This window comes from Tauraco erythrolophus, chromosome 3 (genome assembly GCF_009769465.1).
Source record: "Tauraco erythrolophus isolate bTauEry1 chromosome 3, bTauEry1.pri, whole genome shotgun sequence".
Taxonomy (NCBI): Eukaryota; Metazoa; Chordata; class Aves; order Musophagiformes; family Musophagidae; genus Tauraco; species Tauraco erythrolophus.
Genome location: NC_141467.1, coordinates 61267686 through 61287926, shown reverse-complemented (window position 1 = coordinate 61287926; position 20241 = coordinate 61267686). Strand labels below are relative to the sequence as shown.

General features: G+C 35.7%; 2 protein-coding genes across 2 annotated transcripts in view; both read right to left on the bottom strand.

Annotated features, from left to right (window-relative positions):
* Positions 1 to 13942, bottom strand: part of LOC104374501 (lipoxygenase homology domain-containing protein 1) — a 191891-nt gene extending 177949 nt beyond the window's left edge. The window contains exons 1-2 of the mRNA XM_086609313.1: positions 13304 to 13942; positions 11764 to 11935 (exon numbers count right to left, since the gene is read on the bottom strand). Coding sequence (XP_086465439.1) covers positions 11764 to 11935; positions 13304 to 13942 — 811 coding nt within the window. The remainder of the gene's footprint in view (positions 1 to 11763; positions 11936 to 13303) is intronic.
* On the bottom strand, positions 3282 to 8897 carry LOC147529022 (oxygen-regulated protein 1-like). Its single transcript, XM_086608907.1, has 4 exons — positions 7160 to 8897; positions 4193 to 6844; positions 3839 to 4129; positions 3282 to 3358 (listed from the first exon to the last, which is right to left on the bottom strand). Exons 1-4 carry the CDS (start codon positions 8895 to 8897, stop codon positions 3282 to 3284), a joined length of 4758 nt encoding a protein of 1585 aa, XP_086465033.1.
* Positions 13943 to 20241: the final 6299 nt, after the last annotated feature.

The window sequence follows — 20241 nt, the reverse complement described above, 5'->3', positions numbered from 1 at the left end:
TTCTGGATTTCATCTTTTAATATATACACTGCATAAAGTAGGTAATTTCTGCAACAGTTGCTGAGAATTGTCAAAGTATAAGAAGATCAGAAAACTCAGAGCAGTAGAAAAGGGATGATATATAACAGGATAAAGTGCAAGGAAATGCATTTTAAAAATACCACCAGAACTTAATACTATTGAACAAGGAATTTATCACTTGAAAAAATAGAATGAGTCATCGACGTGACTTTAAGATGCACCAGGAGAGATTTCTAAGTAGAGAAATTTTACTGTCGGTGTCCCAGAGTTCAGACAGATTTTCAAGTACTGCATAAGGGCAGAGTAACCATATTAAAAAAAAAGATGTATTGAAACTAGAAAAGGTCCTGAGAAAGACAACCATGATGATTAGAGGAAATGGAGAAAATGTTTATGTAGGAGAAAAAGTTGAGGCAATGTCTGATTTTGTTGACAAATACCAAGGAGGAAAAAGACATATCTAAGTAAATGACAATGACCGCTTTTGGACACATGTATATAAACTAACCATGACTAGACTTAGGATAGGAATTGGAAAACAGTTAAGACAGGTACCAGAAGGACTCAAGCTCTAGAATATTCCTCCAGAGGAAGCTGCAATGACTATAAATAACAAGTTTTAAAATGAGATTTAGTAATTAAATGGAGTTACTTATCTAATTGTCTGGTTTCTTTCTAGCAGGGGGCTAAACTAGACAAACTGAAACTTCCTGGGACTGTGACCTATATGTTATGTTGGCTGTTTCTTTTTTAATAATGGCAAGACAGAAATTGAATTCCTTCTAGAAGAATGGCATAACCTATATAAAGCCATTGAATGCTTGCTGAATTGTTTTCTATCCTGTTCTTTCCACATTATTCAATATGCTTGTCACTTCCAAGTATATTTTACTTTGACTTATTCAGAAAGACTCTATGCCTTTTGCAGTTAATTTGCAGAACAATGCTACCTACATAAAGTAACTCATATTACTTCTCATGGTGTTTTTCCCTCTGCCAATCAGTATGTTGCTCTAGTCACCAGCACTGCAAGGTTCTCTCTCCAGCCTTCCCCAGTCTTACCTAATGAAAGGAGTTTTATTTCATCTGCATATCTCAGCCACTCAATATTCTATATCTTCCATGAACAATTAGTTAATATATATAAACTCTATGACAGTATGGTACCTCTCACTGTCAACCTTCTGTCCTGCTCTGATACGACCATTTTATTCCTTTTCTTTCAGTTAACATACTGAAATCAGAAGCAAGTCTTTCAGTTAATGTAGCAATCACTTGCTGTGGTCTCTGCTAATTGTAACCTCAGGCAGTACCACACACCTCACCTTTTGAGTGCTTACTTTCCTCAATAACTCTACAATAAGCATCTGATTAACGGTTCTTGAACCTTGATCTGAAAAAGTTAAGGTGCTGTGAATACAGTAGTAGAAACAGTGCAAGTGATGGAGACATACATAGCTGTCAATTTGTCTGTCTAACATTTAGATATTATTTACAGCATAGAAGACAGGTACTCAGAATGCTACATGGCATTTAGTTGGATTCTAGTAATTTTGAGCTTCATTTTCTAAACATAGGTTTTATCTCTGTAATGACATGTAAAAGGATGAAAAAATACCATCAAGACTTTTCACCTGGAGCAGTTGTAAAACATGTGAAGGAAGATGCCAAAGATGTGGAGATGGAGGGAAGAACAGCAGAAACAAGGCCACCATAGGAAATAACACACAGCTATTTGATGTGAAATATATTAGACAATATATGTTGCTTTAGGGTTGTAGGCGAGTTTATTACATAGAATACACTACTTCAAACAGGAAAGTATCAGTTATTTATGGGAAAATATATCTGTCACCTGACTCCTAAAAAAAATTCAAGAGTGCTTCTAGGTTTCCTACCTGTACTGCAAAACCCTTTCGCCCCAGATCCAACTTCTACTTGCCCTCTATGTGCCTTCTGTCCCACAGGGAGACAATCAAAGCCTCTGGGCCAAAAGGGATTTGTGTTAGCCTTTAATTATGTCCCCAGTCTGGATAACCCAAGTATCACAATACAGGGCTTATCGCAGCACATACATGCCAGTTAGTCTAGACACAGCCCTCCAAGAGTACAGAACGGCCAAATTCGCATTCTCTAACTCAAAAATAGCAGCTTCCTTCTTCAGGTACATCTCTGACTTCATTGATATTGAAGCAAGGTACTATGCTGAAATATCACAATAGATATTAAGTATTTTCCAATTTTATATTTAAAATCATTTACTGAATATTGTAAACCATATATAAGTGCTTACTACACACACATAATGTTAAAAAATGCTGTAAACAAGGATCCAAAATAATTCTAATAACAGATTGAAAGATCCTGAAACATATTACATTCTTGGATTCTCATAATACAACATATTTACAAAAAATAAAGCAAGCAAAGAAGACATGGACCACATTTAAAATACAGAAGTTAAAGGAGAACACACAACTAATATGGCAAGAGCAGTCAGGAAGTTCGTTGACACACAGACTCCTTTCTCAGTTCCTGTGGAATCCCAGCGGCAATAAATACGCTTCTTTTCTAGTATCCTCTGGGTAAAAGAGACAAACTTCATTTGGAGTCTGGATGATCCTATATACAGACTGAAAGATCTCTACTCACAAATATTCTGAAGTTGGCCTTTAAGAACTGAAATAGCAATTTGATAATGTTAATCTATATAAAATTAACATGACTGCTGTTTCCTACTTTTCTGTATTACAGCACTCCAATAGTATTTCGTACTGTTCATTTCAAATAAAACATGTCCATTGATTTTGTTCTGGAAAAGGCATTTCTACGGAAAGACAATTCTCAAAATCTTTCTCAAATGTCACAAAATATAGGACTCTTATCTTAGAACTCAGGCAGGTATTTCAAATTGCAGTTCTCAGTTCTCACAAACAGTAGTGGTTTCTCTACAAACGAGATGATCGGTATATAAGTTACTATCTCCGAACATATAACATTTCAGGGAAAAACTGTTTTTTAACCAAGAAATCACTGTCTTAGAAAAACAGCTTTTCCTCCTATGCTGGTTCTCATAAAAATCTAAGTAATTATCTGTATTTCAACAATTACATACAATTGTGATTTATATTTATCCAGGTCTGGGCTGTATTCACACTAGGAGTATTATTGCGTGTGGCATTTAGACGTTTATTTTGTGATTATTTTTTTTCTGAAGATATTTTCACTAATTTGATGCTATAGAAATTCCAAGATATCTGTTACAAGTCTTTTGTATCTTTACTGTTTCCATTGTCCAAGGTACAAAAGCAAACTTCTTCGTCTTCTTCTTCCTCTTCTGCAGGAAAGGCATTTTCATCTTTCAGATTTTTAGAGGCATTATGTTCAATGTTATTTAAAGAAGTGTCACACTTCAGAAATATTTCAGAATGACAGGTTTCTGCTGGATCTGCCAACATAGGAGAAAAATTTTCTCCAGTAATATGAATTAGGCTTATTCTTAGAGTTTGGCATATCTTTGGCTTTCTATTGGATAATTCACTATTTGTGCCTATCACAAGATCACTGAGTATGTGTTTGAATGTATTATTTTGACAATTGCTGACTTCCATGGATTTTACGTTCATATCCTCTATAACATGTAACTTCCCTAAACTGATTCTGTCTTTCAGAGTTGAAGATGCAAGTATTCCAAAGTTACTAATAAAATCTAAGGTGTTATTAGCATAAAACCTATTAAAAATATTATTGGCAATCTTATTGATACAGTTGTTCTTCAGAGTCACATGATTATTTTCATCTGTTACTAAATCTTCACCTGACCATTGTAAATGTTCACTCTTTTTGGCCAAGAAACACGGACCCAGCTGGTTCTCAAAATCAGATGCCTTTTGGTAAGCATATCCTCTCTGTTGCTCATTAATTGGTGTTACTGTCACCATCAGTATTGGACAATGTTGGCCACATATAGCATGGAGTTTATCCAAAGAATCTTCTTCCCGAAGAGCACTCCTGTTAGCGTTGCTAACATCAGTTGGCTGAGATTGTACGGGTTCATCATTTAAAGGCTGTTCCAATGGATGCACCTTGTTATCAGGCAATCTAAATTCTACAGATGTAAAGGCTGGAAAATTGGTATCAGCCTGTGTGGAAAGCTGTGTGGAAGTAGAACCTACCATGACTGATGGTTTGATCTTTTCTTTGTTTTCTGCAGGATGTGAAGTGATCTTACCATTGCGGCTAGGTTTGCTTTTTGTGCTTAAGTCATCTTGAAAGGGGTCTGAATCACTATTATGAGGTATATTGAAGTAGTTGCAAAACTTTTCAGAGGGTTTAGCCAAGTCTTCAAGCTCTGAAGAAGAGATTTCATTGAGGACTGGGTACTGATTCAGGTTGCCAAAGTGTGAGTATGGAACATCATCACTGTTAGTATCAAGGACTGTGTCTGTTGATGTTGTATCCAAATTACCATACATTCCAATCCGTTCAGGTGGTGATCTTCTTATCAAATGATTTTCTTTGAGAAGCCATTTGCCTTTATCTATCAATATTCCTTCATCTTCATTAGCATGTGCACAAGTTTGATAATGTTGCTTTGGAGATTTCCCTGAACAGTCATTAGTATGACTTGTCTCTTCTCTGTTAAGGGTAGGTTGTGGTGTTGGCAAAGAAGTATTTTCTCTTCTCAATATAGTGTCATCTTCATTTATGTTTACTGGAAACTCTTGTGATGGTAGTGAAGAATGTGACAATTTCTCTGCAGAACAAGACCTAGATTCTTGAAAAAAAGAAATGGTTTTTTTCACCACTGCAGAGTGAAATTCTTCAGTATCTTTTTGAAGTGTGTTTGACATATAAGGAAATCCTTTGTGAAAGTCAGGCTTAAATGAAGCTTCCGTCTTGCCATAAAGTCGTTCAATAGTTCTTTTTACATAGCCAGTATTGTAATGCTTTTCAAGTACTGCTTCCTCCCCGCTTTCATTGGTCAAATCACCAGATGCTCTAAAGTTATAATCACTCTCTTCAGTATCTGGTCTGTAATCTGACCAGTCTGAAGTAGCAGGACTTTTTAAGCATTTTTTTAATTCAGAAGTGTCTGAACACATTTCATTCTCCAGTTCTTCTACTTGCAATTTCTGTTCTCCGCTCATGTCACATTCGGTAATTTGCTTTGATTCATAACAAAATGATAATGGAGAGACTGTAGATAACCTCTCAGAGGTTTCCTCACAGGTTTCTGCATCTTCCTTGTCTTCCTGTACAGAATAATCATCATTGTTATATTCTATAGAGGTCTCAGCAGCTAATTTATGTTGGTTATTTGTTTCTTTGTCATTACCTGCTGACTTTGGATCAACACTCTGATCTTCACTATTATCAGTAGTAACATGTATAATATCTTTTTCATCTTCTAACTCAGAAGTATCCTGATCTAAAATATGATTTTTATCATTAGATGTCACACTATGAACTGTTGAGTTAGGTTCTACTGAAGTTTCTGACTCTTCATTAGTGAATGATGTTTCAGTGGTTTTGTCATGAGATTTTTTATATAGGCTCTCAGGCATTTCTTCATTTCTTTCAGATGGCTCTATAGCTGATGCAAGGCTACAGGTATTTGAATTAGTATTGGCATATTGACCATCTAGCTGTGTTTTGGGAGCACTCAGGTCTAAAGTCTCTGTTTCTCTACAAAGATCTTTCTGTATATCAAAACAGCATTCTAATTCACCAGTGAATTTTAGAGCTTCTTCAGAATTTACACTGTCCTTTGAAATACAAGGCTCAACTGATCTTTCATTTTCATGCAAATGTATACCATTATGAATTTCAGATACAGGCATATTCATATTCTCATGGCAATATGTAGAGTCCTGCTTTTTGAGTTCCCTCTCAAAGTGTAGTAAGTTATTTTCTGTTGATTGTTGCATATGTGAGAAGGCAGCCTTCAGTTCATCAACTTTTTCCATGACCGTAGTTTGTTTCAGAAATTGTAACTGTGTAAATATTTCAGAACAGCTACAGGTAGTTTTTTGCATATCATCTTTGATTGCCCCAACCAAACTCTCTCTCAGATTCAGTACCAGCAGCCAAGCTAGGAGAACATTGGAGGAAGAACCAAAAGCTGAAAGAGAAAGATCTGAAAGGTTGCAAGCTTTCCCTATACACCCACTGTGTTCTTTCTGGAGACCAAGCAAAGTTGATTGTAGTTCACGCAGCAACATGCTAGACATGCAATTGTTCTGAACATCAATTCCCATTTTCTCATTGACAGTTGCACAATCAACTTGAACAGCAACTTCAGATTTTTTTCTCTGACATAGGTCGGTATCTTGAATATCAACTTTTGACGTCTTTTTATCATTGTCATGTGTTTTGTGAAACAAGTGTAGCTTACCATCATGATGAAATTCGGACTTCAGTGAATACCTGGCTTCTTCTATTATAGTTGTATTAGCATGAATGAAAGAGTCAGTTTGGTTTTCACCCGAATCCTTGGCTGATTCTTTTAAAGTTCCCCGTTTACAAATAGGCTTTAATGTTTTTTTGGTTAGATTGTGTTCAATCAGATGGTTTTTTCCAGTCACATGAAATTTATTTGTGATAAATCTTGTTTCTTTATCTATAGAAGCGTCAGTATTTTCTTTAGGAAAAAGACAGACATTGCTATTCTCTACATTCTCTTCTGTTTTATTTATAGGGGGTAAGACAGAATTTGGTGACAAGTTTTTAAGCCAAGTTTGGACATAGTTTTCAAGTGCATGCTCAACAACCTCCTCTTGAAAATCCTCCTGTTTTAAAGTCTCTAGTGTAATGGCTCTCTCTAACATATTTAACTTATTTGAACCTTTACTTAGATTTTTCTTCATTCCCTTTTGCTTTTTCTCTTTCTTTGATGAGATATTTTCCAAAATACTCCTTTCCTTTCCTTTTTCAAAGTTAAGATTCTTTGGCACTTCTGACAATGGCTTTGAAATCACTGATGAGTTAGGTATCTGTTTGAAAGAATTGGTTGTGAGAGGTGTGCCTTCTTTCTCGGTACTCAGTGTATCCTGACTGTGTTCAGACTCATTGTTTGAATCAGCTAGCATTAGACCATCTTCACTCTTTGCAGATGAAATGATACTATTTTTTTTACCTGACTTCAATTTTACCTTGGTCAACTTGTTACTACTTCTTGGTTTTTTATTAGATGATAGCCCATTTTGTTCCACTGACTCCTGGTGATAGAACTCATCTTCAGGACATATGCTTTTGTCTGAATTCACAGACTCATCATTGTTTTTTACAAAAAACTCCGCTCCTTTTTTCTGAGGCATTTCAGAATAAATATCCGTAGCCTCTGTTGTGGAATCCTGTGTGGTTTTGCTTGCGATATGCATTCCCTCACTTTTAATTATCCCTGAAATTTCATTATCATTCTGATTTTCATATGTACCTTGCTCTAGCAAGTTAGAGGATTTTCTCTTCTTCTTTTTGGTGAAGGAAGATGAAAATTTGCTGTCATCAATGAGATGTGTTGCCATCACAGATTCAGTCCTGACATTGATTTGATTCTCACTTTCAGCAACAGTAGGAAAGAATCCAGTTGTTGGATGTATTTGCTCAGTAGGAGCTTTACTACATGGAGGTACTACCATTTTCATCTCTCTATGTCCGGGACAGGCTGAATGCACTGAATCTTGAGAAATAGGTAATAAATCAGCAGCCTTGCATTTTGTTTCTTCTTTTGACTGACATAATTCTGAATATCTAATGAAAGAACTCAGTGATCTTTTTATTTGTTTAATACCACATGACTCATGGATGTGGTCTGCTGAACCTGGCCTGGCCACGGGGTAAATTTTTGACGATGGTGTGAAACCACTGATGTTCGCTTTGCAGGTTGATACTAAACTATTATATGCACAGTGTTCCACAACTGATTTCTCTATTATATTCTGTATCGATTCATCCTCATCAGATACTTCGAATGTCTTCCTATTTGTAGTTTCTATTAAATCATTACTTTTGTGACTTACTTTAAAAAGCATTTCTTCTTTTATATTCTCTGAAGAAAGCTTTAATAAATCATTGTCACTCATCTCACTGATCTTTGGATTACTGACACTTGATTTTTTTGTGCTTGAATGAGCTACCATGCAATACTCAGATTTATTTTCTCCATCCTGTATTTCCTCACTGTAGGAAAATTGTCCTATTGTCTTCTCCTGAACCTCTTTCTCAGATACCAAGGTGACACTTTCAACTACTGCTTTCTTTTGTCTAACACGCCTTGGCCCAGGCGTGGGAGGCCTGTAAAAGCGAGGCTTGACATTATCCTCAGGGTCATTGCTTACGTCTAGGTCTGTAGAACTGTTCTTCTTACAGCTATTACAACCAGCAGTTTTTAAATCAGACTCTGATTCTTTGTCTGACACTTCTGCATTGAATTGCTCTAACGAGTCTCCCTCTTCTTTACTGTAGCTCCTCAAAAATGGAGCACCTTCTCGTTTTATATGTTCTGATTCATTCACATTGGATAAGCAGTCCTCCACATGTGTTGCAGAATTGCAAATGGTGGTATTTTTGTCATCAGAAAGGCCAGCACGACTTACAGTGGTTGTCCACTTAATGGTTTCTTTCTCTTTAATTTTGAATCGAACCTTCATTTCCACTGTGATACTGCCATCTTGATTAAGGTGAACAGATTTCTCTATGTCATCTTCATACTGTGCCACACATAATTCTTCACCAGTAACTGACTGATTTCCTTCTATACCATTACGACTGTCAGGAACATAGGAAGAATCTGAGTTGTTGTCATTTGAGTTATCATTGCTGGACCCTTTGTCAGAAGAAACTGAGAATATCTGAGATCTTGAGCTAGAGCCCATTTCAGCTCTCGCTACCAATAATTACATTGAGAGAGCCCAAATTCATTCAGTAGGTGGAAAGTAGAGCGGACAAATATCATGCACAAGGATCCAGATGGTGAGACAGCAGACAGGCAGCAAAGGAAAAGAAAAGAAGAAAGGAGAAAAATCAGTACAAAATAAGCTAATTAGGTGTGTTTATTTTATCAGAGTATTAGGAAGCAAAGAGAAAAGCATAGTTAATCTCACTGTTGATTTTAAGTTGTTAGAGAGAGAAATATAACCAATTTTTAATAAAGAATAAAGCATTTAACTACTTTTCCTCATAATTTTATTTTGCAATAAGTTCTTTCTAGTGCCAGAGCTGTAGTCTTATTTGAAGTTCCAATAAATGCTCTCATTTTATACTTAGCTGGGAGCTGAGGTTGCCTTGAACCTTTCAAGGGATTCACAGGCCCTTGCTTGTTTGGGCTTCAAGCTACCAACTTTACTTCTTCATGCCTCAGCAATCATTAACATATCATTACCTATTAGTTCTTATAGTGAGTACTAAAATGTGTCAGTCAAGGTGAACATGTATCTCCCTGGGGTTAATCCAACAATCTAAAGCATATGAGTGATTACTGTGAGTGGTGTCACTGACATGTGAATAAAGGGTTCAGATCCAAGTGCCTGGACTGACCTTCTACAGAGAAGTAAAGATTGAAGCACTCGAACTTCTTATAAAATTTGAATTTAAATCACGACATTTTGAGATGCATTTTATGCTACAGTACTGTAGACAATGGTGCAAAACTCAGTAAAATCAATGAGAATACTTCCAGACTTCAATGAATTTTGAGTATGGCCCAATATGTGTTTGCATACACATTCAATATTCCCAAAATATGTTTTGAACACTTTGTAATAACTTGGATTTTAAAAAATTATGTCTCTTCTTTCTCTAACAGTTGTCACTGAAGAGGCAAGAGATAAAATAACATGAGATAAAAATAAAGTTTTGCTGTCTTCCAAGATGTTCTGCATGTTCAAGGGAAACAATGCGTGTATATCCACACAAAGACATCCACAACTACTACTGATACCTAAATGTATAGGAGCCACCATTTAATAGAAAGTTTTCACTTGCAGGAAGGTATTTTAACACATGTAATATTAACTTAACTACAATGCTTGAATTTAAGCTTTTTGGTTTTTTTGCTCAAGTGAGTCACAAAGGTCTCATATCAAGACTTTCACAATTAACGTATTACTATTATAGATAAGTGTCTATAATTTCAGGCAGAGTGCCTTACAAGTTTCCCAGGCATATGCTTTACTATGAACTGAATCAGAAATAAAAGTTTGTACTAACTCCTCTAACACAGACCAGACCTTATGCTTCCCAAAGTAAAAATCTCACCGTCTCTGTCTCAGGAAATGAAATTGCACCAAAGTGCCAGAAATTTGATTTTTCAGGCTCTCCCATCATCAATGATGTCTCCTACATAGAATGCTTTCGAATTTCTCAGGTTAAAGACAAAAAGAGGGTTGTTTTTTCACTCTCTTTCTATAAATGTTGTTAACTAACGATTAGAAGAGGGAGCTTATCAGATTCTCAGCTACTCACATTTTCTACCACCGCAAGACTCAAATCTCTGGCTGAAAGCAAAATTTGGATAGGATTTTTTGTTTCTGTAGAACTTTCATTCTCAAAATGTTCCTATTCATTCTCTCTTGACTCATAAATTATGCTCTGGAAACAGATCTCAAGCTGTGCAAGTCAAAGAACAGGAAAGTTGAGAAAAACTAAAATGAGTATTTAGTGGGGAAAGAATGAACTGCAAGGGATGTGGAAGAAACTCCTTCACGTAAACGGAAGCCAAGTGTCTTATGTATCAATGTGCTTCATGTTACAGTCAAGATTACCATGGAAAGTCTCAGTACAGAAACAATTACGGTATTCTCTGGGCTCTCCAGTACAGCATGCAGCTGCATCAAGAGTACAAGGTATCTCTGAATTAAACAAGTTTCCTCCTACATGGTTTACTCTGCCCTATGGGATGCTCTAAAGCCAAGGATTCCCACACAACCTAAAGCTCTGGTACCTCAGCATTTTGTTGCCCTCAACCTCAGGCTATTCAACTAGCCTGGCTTCTCTCCAACAGCTCCTCATGTTCTTGATCATCCACTGGCCACTTCACACTCTTACTGACCTTGTCAGTGGCACAACTCCATGAGCAATCAAAGTGAAAGTACATATTTGTGTATCTTGTTCCAAACTTAACGAAAAAGCATACATCACAGCCATGAGAATATAGGAAAGGATGACACTCTATTTCAGCAAAAGCAGTTTCAAAAACATGATGAATTTATGAGTGGATGGGTACTACAACGTTTTTACTGTTTATGTGGAGCATGACACATGAGAAAAAGTGAAAATCATGACAATGACAAATCATGACAATGACAAATCAAACCTTGCTAACATAGCTTCTAAAAACTGAGTAAAAGTTTTGCTCGAGAAATTCAGTCAGTTAAGAGCCTGAAGTAGCCTGTGATTTCTCTTTTACCACTGCTGTTATTAACTGTGACACCAGAAAATTTATAACAATGACAATCAAGTGTATTAAAATAAAATATACTTATAGGTTTGTATCCATGTTCTAAATAAGTCTGTTTGAAAAAAAATATGCATACTAGCTGAGCAGATAGCAGAAACTTACATTTTTAAAAGAACATTAGCACTTTGATCTTTCTTATGCTTAAAGAGAAGTCAGTGCAGATATAAACAGTTTCAACTGGCATTTTTAAACATCCTTGATCCTAGTATGATTGTCATGGTTTATGTCTTATGCTGAGAGAGATAAACCAATTAATAAAATACAAATTAATTCAAAGAACTTACTATTTTCACTTTCTGACTTGGCATTTGCTTTTGGGTATACACGATTTGCAATTCCAAGCAATTTAGTAGGCCGTGAATACCCAAGAGAACCATAATTGCTTGGTTTAAAAGGCTCTCTCCCGGCTGCAACTACAGCTCCAGAGCACAATATCAGGGCCTGAAGATTAGGAACCTGGGGGAAAACAAAAAAAAAGTAACATTAAATTCTCTGCCTTAGTAACCACAAAAAATAATGTAAGAGATTTAGCCCTTTCATGCTTTAATATCTTCACTTCTTAGTCTCTACATTAGTTTACAGTAGGCTATTAAATATGTATCACAGCATGGAATTAGTTTTTCAATACCTATAAGACAAGTCCTATCTCTGTGAGGGTATGTCTTGTTATATATCAGAAAAAGACTTCAAGAAGCAGCTTGGATCTAGATCAAAATTTTCTTATAATTTAAGTGTTTGCATATGTAATTTTGTTTCATCATTGCACAGTGACTGTTCATAGCCATGAAATAACAATATGCATTTGAAGTTAGGTATACATATGAACATTTATTTGTAGGAAGAAAGGGGAAATTCCAAATACACCACAAGTACTTGACCTGTGCTGCCACAGAGGAATAGGACAGGATCACAGAACAATATGTGTTGGAAGAGACCTCTGGAGGTCATGTAAGTCTAACCTACCACTCTGAGCAGTCTGACTGGATCAAGGTGCTCAGAGCCTTGTCTAACGGTTTTGAATTTATGTTCAAAAATATATTGCAAGATAAAACTTACAAACTGTACTTGACTGACTTACAGGTGAAGTGGACATTTTCACAACCTAATACAGAATTTCACCAAATGGAGGGTAAACACAAGATTCCCTTTAAACTCTTGGAGCTCTGCATGGAATTCTCTTTCTAGACACCTGTTAGGTATAATCACAAGTGCTTTTCTGTGGTTAAACAACACATAAATAAACACTAAGTGAGATAAAATTATATGAAACAGCATGTGAGATGAATATCAGGATTATTAGTGCTGCATCATCTGGGTTTAGAGGTACAGACACCCACTGGTTTGAAAACTATAACAGACAATCAAGTGTCATAGTTCCAAGTTATCAATGGCAAACCACTCTGCATTTACATAATGATAAAATTTGTGTGTCTATTAGATGCTACTTATCATATTTTTAAAACATTAAAAATCAATGATAAATAGCATTAAGACTAAAGGAAATTTCTATGTAAATGAGTAAAAATACAGAATTGAGAGCATGCCTGAAAGAGGCCTGAGTAAGAAAAAGTGTTTTTTCACGATGACATAAAATAAAATCTTCTCACTTGCTTCTTTCTGATTTCAAGATCTCAGTATATTTCCTCCAAGCTAGTAGCCTTTCCAAAGGGGAAAAGTCACAGAAAGGCAATGGTTGAAATTCAGCACATCAGGCCTTACATCAGGCCGGTGTCCCAAGCTTGTAATTGATAAAATCGCCTTTTTAATTAAAAATAATCTAGAAGTAATCATAGAAAAATTGCCAGGACTCATCTTTATTCTCACCTTTCTGCCATCAGTGGTATACAGTTTCACAACCGGATATTGCATTAACTCGCTCATATAATCCAGAAAGGCCTCGAAGGTTTGCGTGTTTTTCTTTCCCAGAACTATGGTGCGCCTGAGTCTTACATCCCCATTTTTGAAAACAAGCATCTTTTTGGGAGTTGTTATTTTGCTTTCTCGATGACCAAATCCATCTTCATTCTCCCTTGCTAATTGCACAGCTCGACGACGAGCGCTGACAGGTCTACTGATCTGCCAGGGCAGTGGCTTTTTGCTAGCCTGTTCCAGGTTGATGGGTTTCATTTTCCTCTGATGGGAGCAAATATAGGATTTTCCATCTTCAAGATCCTCCAAATTGGTGATGCTGTGCCTCCCTTTCGGTGTGCTAATATTCCTTACTCCAAAGGGTAATGGGACCCGTTTGGATAAACTATCCAGCAAGGCATCAAACGTTTTGTAAGACCGGGTATTAATGACCATTTTGATCCCATTAAACTGAGGATCTCCACTTTTATAGAAACAGATCCGTTTTGCCACAACAGGTTCAGTAACATTGAAATGGCGCGTGGATAAACTCTGTTCACTCTCGGAGGAGTTTGGCTGATTCACTGAGTAACTAGTGGAAGGTGTTTCACTCATTTTGACAGCAATCTGGAAGAAAGAGGAGACATGTAAAACTTTCGTTATGTCTAGTAATAATAAGGTCTTCATTTTGAATGGTGCAGAAAGAGAACTTATAAGAAACCAACAGCAGCAAGCTGTGCCAAAAATCATTGGATTTAAATGCATCCAAGCTGTTATCTCTAAATTCCACACAGACTCCAGCACTGTTGGATTAAGTTGGTATAGCTCTACTTGCAAATATTCCCGAAATTCTCCAATGTAATTCCAAATCTATTATCATTTTGGTACAAGAGACCTTTCCTTAGAAGAAGGTACTTTGTCAGTCCAGAATGCTAATTAAATGTTTTCTTTCTTGAGGATGAAGCTAATGACAACATTTCATATTTAAGATACTAGTAAAATCCTTACTAGGAGGGAGCAATTTGTGTCTAAGCATGAGCCATATTCAGTCCAAAATAACAAAACTGAAAGACAATACAATTCATTCTGATCTCATGTGCTAGTTTTATACCAGGGAAAATCCATTGGAACTAGAGAAAAAGCTCCTGATTTACTACACTGTAAAATATACCAGAATAAGATTCAAAACACGTTTTAAGTTTTGAGTTAAGTTGCATCATAAATTGCCAGATCATTTGTTTTTCTATTATATGTTTTATATTTCATGATATATAAATCACTACAATATTTGCATTTTTATACTGAGGAAAAAACTACTGATCAAATAAGACTTTTTGTAGTAAGAGAAAGTCTTTAAATCCTGTATAAAGACACAAAAATTTCAGGTATTCTTCAGCAGAAGTAGCCTTTAAATTGAAAAATTTAAATATTGGTCTTTTAAACAACAGACTATTTCTGCCCATTATATTAATAGTCTTCATGCTTGAAAATAGAGCATTCTTACTACAATCTTTCCATTTCAATTCAATCTACATACAGGTACTGTAAAGACTTAACCCTTTAAATGAATAAGATTACATTATCTTCATGATTGGCTTGCTTTGACTGGAACACAGGGTAGAAATGGCTAGTTAACTAATCAGTCTCAAGGAAGTAGTTTTCGTAGAGTTGTCCTGAAAAAATGCATAGCAGTCTCAGGGAATATGTTTGTCATCAACATAATATAAACAAAATTCTTTGACAATGTCACCTTCATTTCTGAAACTGATGAGAAAATGTTATTTTTCAAGACAGTCAAGGTTCAAATAAATTCAGACTTGACAAGATTTTATCTTACTGCGTTCTTACAGCTTCTCCAATAATGCACTGTTTTCAGCTTGGGTGTTTTGACTTCCGTATGGGCTAATAACTTTTTTAATGTTTGTTATTTTGAACAACAATCAGAGTACAAGAAGAAAAGTTTCCTTTTAATACACTGTTTATGCTATAAATTGCACTAAGTGCTAAAACTGAAAAACAACCAAACAGGTCTGCACTAGAATGATATACACACAAAGATTGATTTAGGTAATCACAATTCCATTTAAAATTAAAAAATAATATAATTTTTTAAAAAATTACTACAAGTATTTGATTAAGGAATACGCAGGAAGAAATTTTCAAGCTTGACTGCAGCAACTTATACAACCCAGTCCATGATGGCTACTGAAATGGCTTACTTTCTGTTGTAGGGAGGAGCTCCACATCAGCTGAAATCACCGAAAGCTATAGTTGCTCATCTTTTTTGATACATCTATTCATTAGCTGCCTAGATTTTCATTACACTTCTAAACTGAGAGTTGACAACAGGTGAGTTAAGACTAGAGGCACAATTTGAACCAGCCTTTTTATGCTTCATGCGTCATTCTGTTTATACTGATAATCCTAGAGGAAATCCATAAGGACATTTTTATTGCCAGCTGCAACACAAACTTTCCTACTGTCTTCGCAGAGCAAATAATGTACCACTCCAATGAAAGCAGCAATGACAGTAGTAAAGTTCTTTAGTGAACCAAATGTCATGTTACCCCATTTAACTGGCCAGGAAGACCTGAGCTCTCTAACAGAGTCCAGTCCAGGATCTCTGGGGAAGGGGAGGAAACTGTTAAGTCATCATCAATAATGGCCAGAGACAGAAATGAACGGACATAGCTCCTCAGCTAGTCTGTACTACAACTTCTCACCCTTCAAGAAAATGGAGTGGAATTTCATCTAACTGTATGATTATTCACTCTTACAGAAATAAAATACGTAGATTTTACCATGAGACTGCTGATAATAATCACTTTTGAATTAGCCTCTCAGAAGTTGCTCTGGATATTTGTACTTGTGTAAAACATACAGTTATGTAAGCATCAACATTTGGAAGACAAATACAATATATTTTACAAACAGATAATTATTAAACCGAATCTTGACTCTGTGGAAGTAACAAAGTCCAAAACAAACAGAGTACACATTTAAATAAAAAATACAATATTCGTTGTAAACATTGAATTCAAGAAAATAAGTAAGAAAACTAAGTTTTCCTTAGCAAAACATAAAATGAATGATAAAACAGAGTTTTGGCAGAGAGCTGACAGTTGCATAGCACACCATGAATTAATATTTTCTAGTATTAATTTTAATAGTGGAAATTGCTTGTGCATCTTTCAGATACCTTATAATTGTATCTTGCAAATAGCAAACATTTCAACAAATGAATAATCAACGTATTATAGAAGTTACTATTTCATACTACAGGTGATCACACTGTAACAGCTTCATTTCATCTTAAACATAGTATTAATTTTCATACTTAAATTATTTTATTCTAAAATTAAGAAACAGCTGATACTACATGATACAGAATGTCTGTTCAGATATTTTGATACTTACAATGTTAAGAATTATATTCCTCAAGAAAATGAAACAGAATTCAGAATTTAATCCCTTTGCCTGCATTCTCATAAACAAAATCACTCATTCAAAGTTTATGCACAAATCTGCTAAATTTTATAAAGACACAAAGTAGAACACTTTGTTCTAAATATATAAGAATATGTCTAATGCCATATAGCTGGCAAGTATTGCTTGTAATTTCATCATACCCACCTACAGTCACATCCGATGTAAATAAGAGTAGTTAGCTTGTTTCCAGAGACTTCTAAATTGTACATGTTATTGTCTATGCCATATGAAATGAACATCCTTAGTCTTATTCCAAGTGTGCTCAGCTAGAAAAAACATCGTAATCCATTTGCTTAATCTCAGCTAATGTTAATCACCAGACTAGGTTCACCTCAGGTAGCCATTGTTCAGAGTGTCTAACACCTCATTCAGCAAGTCCTCTTATATTATTTTTAAACTCTATTTACCTTTTAAATATTTCATTTATATAATTTTCTGTTTACTTAGGTTGCTCAAGAGACTCACAGAACCACATAAAATAAAAATGTGGGTGGGGAAAGTAGGTCATCTAATCTGTCTTCTTATCAGTGTAGGGTTATCCTCCAAACTAAATTCTTTGGTGATGTAAATTTTAAATATGTTAAAATGAGGCTTCTACCACTCACCTTCTGAGACTATTTATTAACTATCTCCTGGCATTAATTCTTCCTTTTGTTCAATCATTTGATCAAGATGATCCTTTTTATGCTAAAGAGTCTCCGATGTTTTCTCTATTCACATATCACAATGAAAACAGTTCCACAGTTTCTTTCACAACACTCAATAAAACATGACAGTCTGAAGGAGTTTTTTTTTATCCATGAGGCATTCTTCATTTCAACATATTGGAAAAAGGGCAATGCAATGATTATTAATGTGTGTGAATATATTTTATGAAGGGACAGGAGGATTATGTCTAACTGTATCTTAATTATACCACAGAATGTGTTTTTTTTTTTTCTTTTTCCAGTGGAAATACTATGACCCTGGCTCGTAACTGTTCCATCTAATTGCTACCAGATGTATAATCTGATTTGGAGCTTCTTTTCTTAATCAGGATTACAGCTGTAATCTTAAAACCAGCTATGTAGAACGGTAACAAAAACACTGCTCAGTAGACACTACCACTGCATGCCATAATGAGTTTTTAACTATTTTACTTAGTAGAGAATTAAAACATTTATACAAGTTTAAAATACCACTTCAGTTCCACTTTCATAAGCACAGACATTAAATGATAATTTTGCTATAAACATTGCTTTCTAAAATATTATATTAATAGAATTACTTAGATCCTTAATCCATCTTAGCTAATATAGTTCTTATATTCCAGCCAGTATTCTGTCATTTGCACTCGTTAAGCACATGAACAAGTGCAAATTCTAGGTGTTATTCTGATGTCTTATAACTTAACAACCTATACAGGAAGTTTTATAGATTGGGTTTTCTTTTAAGTGTAGTATTTAAAATACCATTGCTACCTTCATTAGATTTCCAGTGCGCGCAAAGCCACTTTTGATAACCAATTAATCCATCCGTAGCTTCTACGTACCACTGGAATTTGAGACCCAAGAGATAAAAATTCTGGGACCTGGTGAAGATGATAAACAAGTATCACCATTTGATGGTGTGAATGCCTCTTAATTCTCTAAGACTTGAAAAGGCTTACAAAGGTTCTGTCCAGACATATGTAACTTAAAACCTCCACTGCCTTCCTTCTTGTACTACAAATACTCCATACATTCTGAAAAGACAGAAGAAATCATCAACTTTATAGTAAAAATAGCATCAATAAGAACTATATTTAATTCAGATTTAAAGCTAACAAGCCACAAAAAATTATCACAGTCCTATAGCAATCAATATCGATACAAAAACACTTTTCATCCATTCACATGGGCAGCTTGACTGACATCCATGGAACTATTAAAATAATGTGATAAGAATTTAACCTCAATATTTGGAGAATGGTTGTTATTTTTATATCAACTATTTGCAAAGAAAAATTAGGAAATATAATATTAGTCCAGAACATTTAAGAAGGCAAAATCAGGCCACATGAGAAAACATCAGTCATTAAAATCGTAACTGCGAGCAGGACTACAATTTTCTGGGTTGCTGCCATTCTCATTTTTAAATTACATGCCTGTTTATCTTCAGAACATCTTCAGTTCTCAGCTCTGATAATAAACATTACATTTAACCTGCACTGGATATCCCTTTTGATCCTGTTTTTTGGTAAGAGTTACTGAGTGGTCAACAACTGAAATTATGAGCGCATCACTGTGAGGCAGTCACTAACTTCAGGTCTTGTCTCTCATTGAAAAGAAAATAAAAGAGAAAAGCTCACGTTTGGCTCTTTGTGAACACCGTGACAGATAAGTACAAAGGATCTACTCTAATGACCACAGGCATCAGTGACAGTTTTCCTTTCCATTCCAAAGGGTGCCCTCTAGGAAGACAAAGGCAAAGAGACGGCCAGTTAAAGGTCCTGTAGTTGGGCTGACAGCAAACACCCTAAGCAAATACTTGGCCTGCAGTCCCTGGGCTGAACCAAAGCTCAAGTGGAAGTTTTCAAAACCAAGAGAAAGCTTCTAACTGACTCCAAAATTCTTTGTATCAGCCCAGAAAAGGGCAAGGGGAAATGGGTTTAAGTTGAAGGAGAACAGATTTAGATTAGATCTTAGGAAGAAATTCTTCAGTACGAGGGTGGTAAGACTTAGGAATAAATTGCCCAGAGAAGTTGTTGATTTCCCCTCCCTGAAGGTGTTCAAGGTCAAGTTAGACAGAGCCTTGAGTAGCTTGATCTATTGAGAGGCGTCCCTGCCCATGACAGGGAGGTTGGATTAGATGATCTCTAAGGCCCCTTCCAGCCTATGCCATTCTATGATTCTATGAAAAGTACAGCATCAAAATAATTGTAAAAAATATTTTTATCGTTACTCTTTCTGATTTTGATTTATTACTCCTCCTTTTCTATGGACTTGATTTTAATAACTGAACTGATTAAACGATACAAGTACCTAAATATAACCCAACACTTTCCATTCTCTGAGTCTTTAGTGTATCTCAAGATCAGCATCATATCCAGGAAGCTGATGCCAAAGAAAGAACAAATATGTTAGCAATTACATTATCATGTTTGCTAACATATTCTTTTTTCCTTAGCGGATAACCAGCATCCCAGGTTGAGAAACATAAGGAGCCTTTTCTGCAGCATTATCCTGAGTCAGAGCAAGGTCAGAACCGTGTGGGATGTGGCCCTCCCTGCCTGGCAATTCTATGGCCCTTGACTTGACACCCTTTGTTTAAGTCGGAGCCATATGGAGCAGCAGTTAACACTTCAGTATTTTTATCATTCCAGCGTGAGTCACTTCTTTAAAACGGGCAGTTGCTACACCGGTTAAATTATTACTGTTGACCTCATGCCCCAAGAAAATGCTGAT

Bases quoted from the DNA above. Each gene is read 5' to 3' on its own strand.
- LOC147529022 (XM_086608907.1), bottom strand. From the start codon at position 8,897: ATGGGCTCTAGCTCAAGATCTCAGATATTCTCAGTTTCTTCTGACAAA. The intron at 6,845-7,159 runs GTAAAAAAAATA...TAAATATGTTAG, and splicing joins CAAGGTAAAATTGAAGTCAG to AGAGAGCCATTACACTAGAG. The intron at 3,359-3,838 runs GTGAAGATTTAG...CCTTTCCTGCAG, and splicing joins TGAACATTTACAATGGTCAG to AAGAGGAAGAAGAAGACGAA.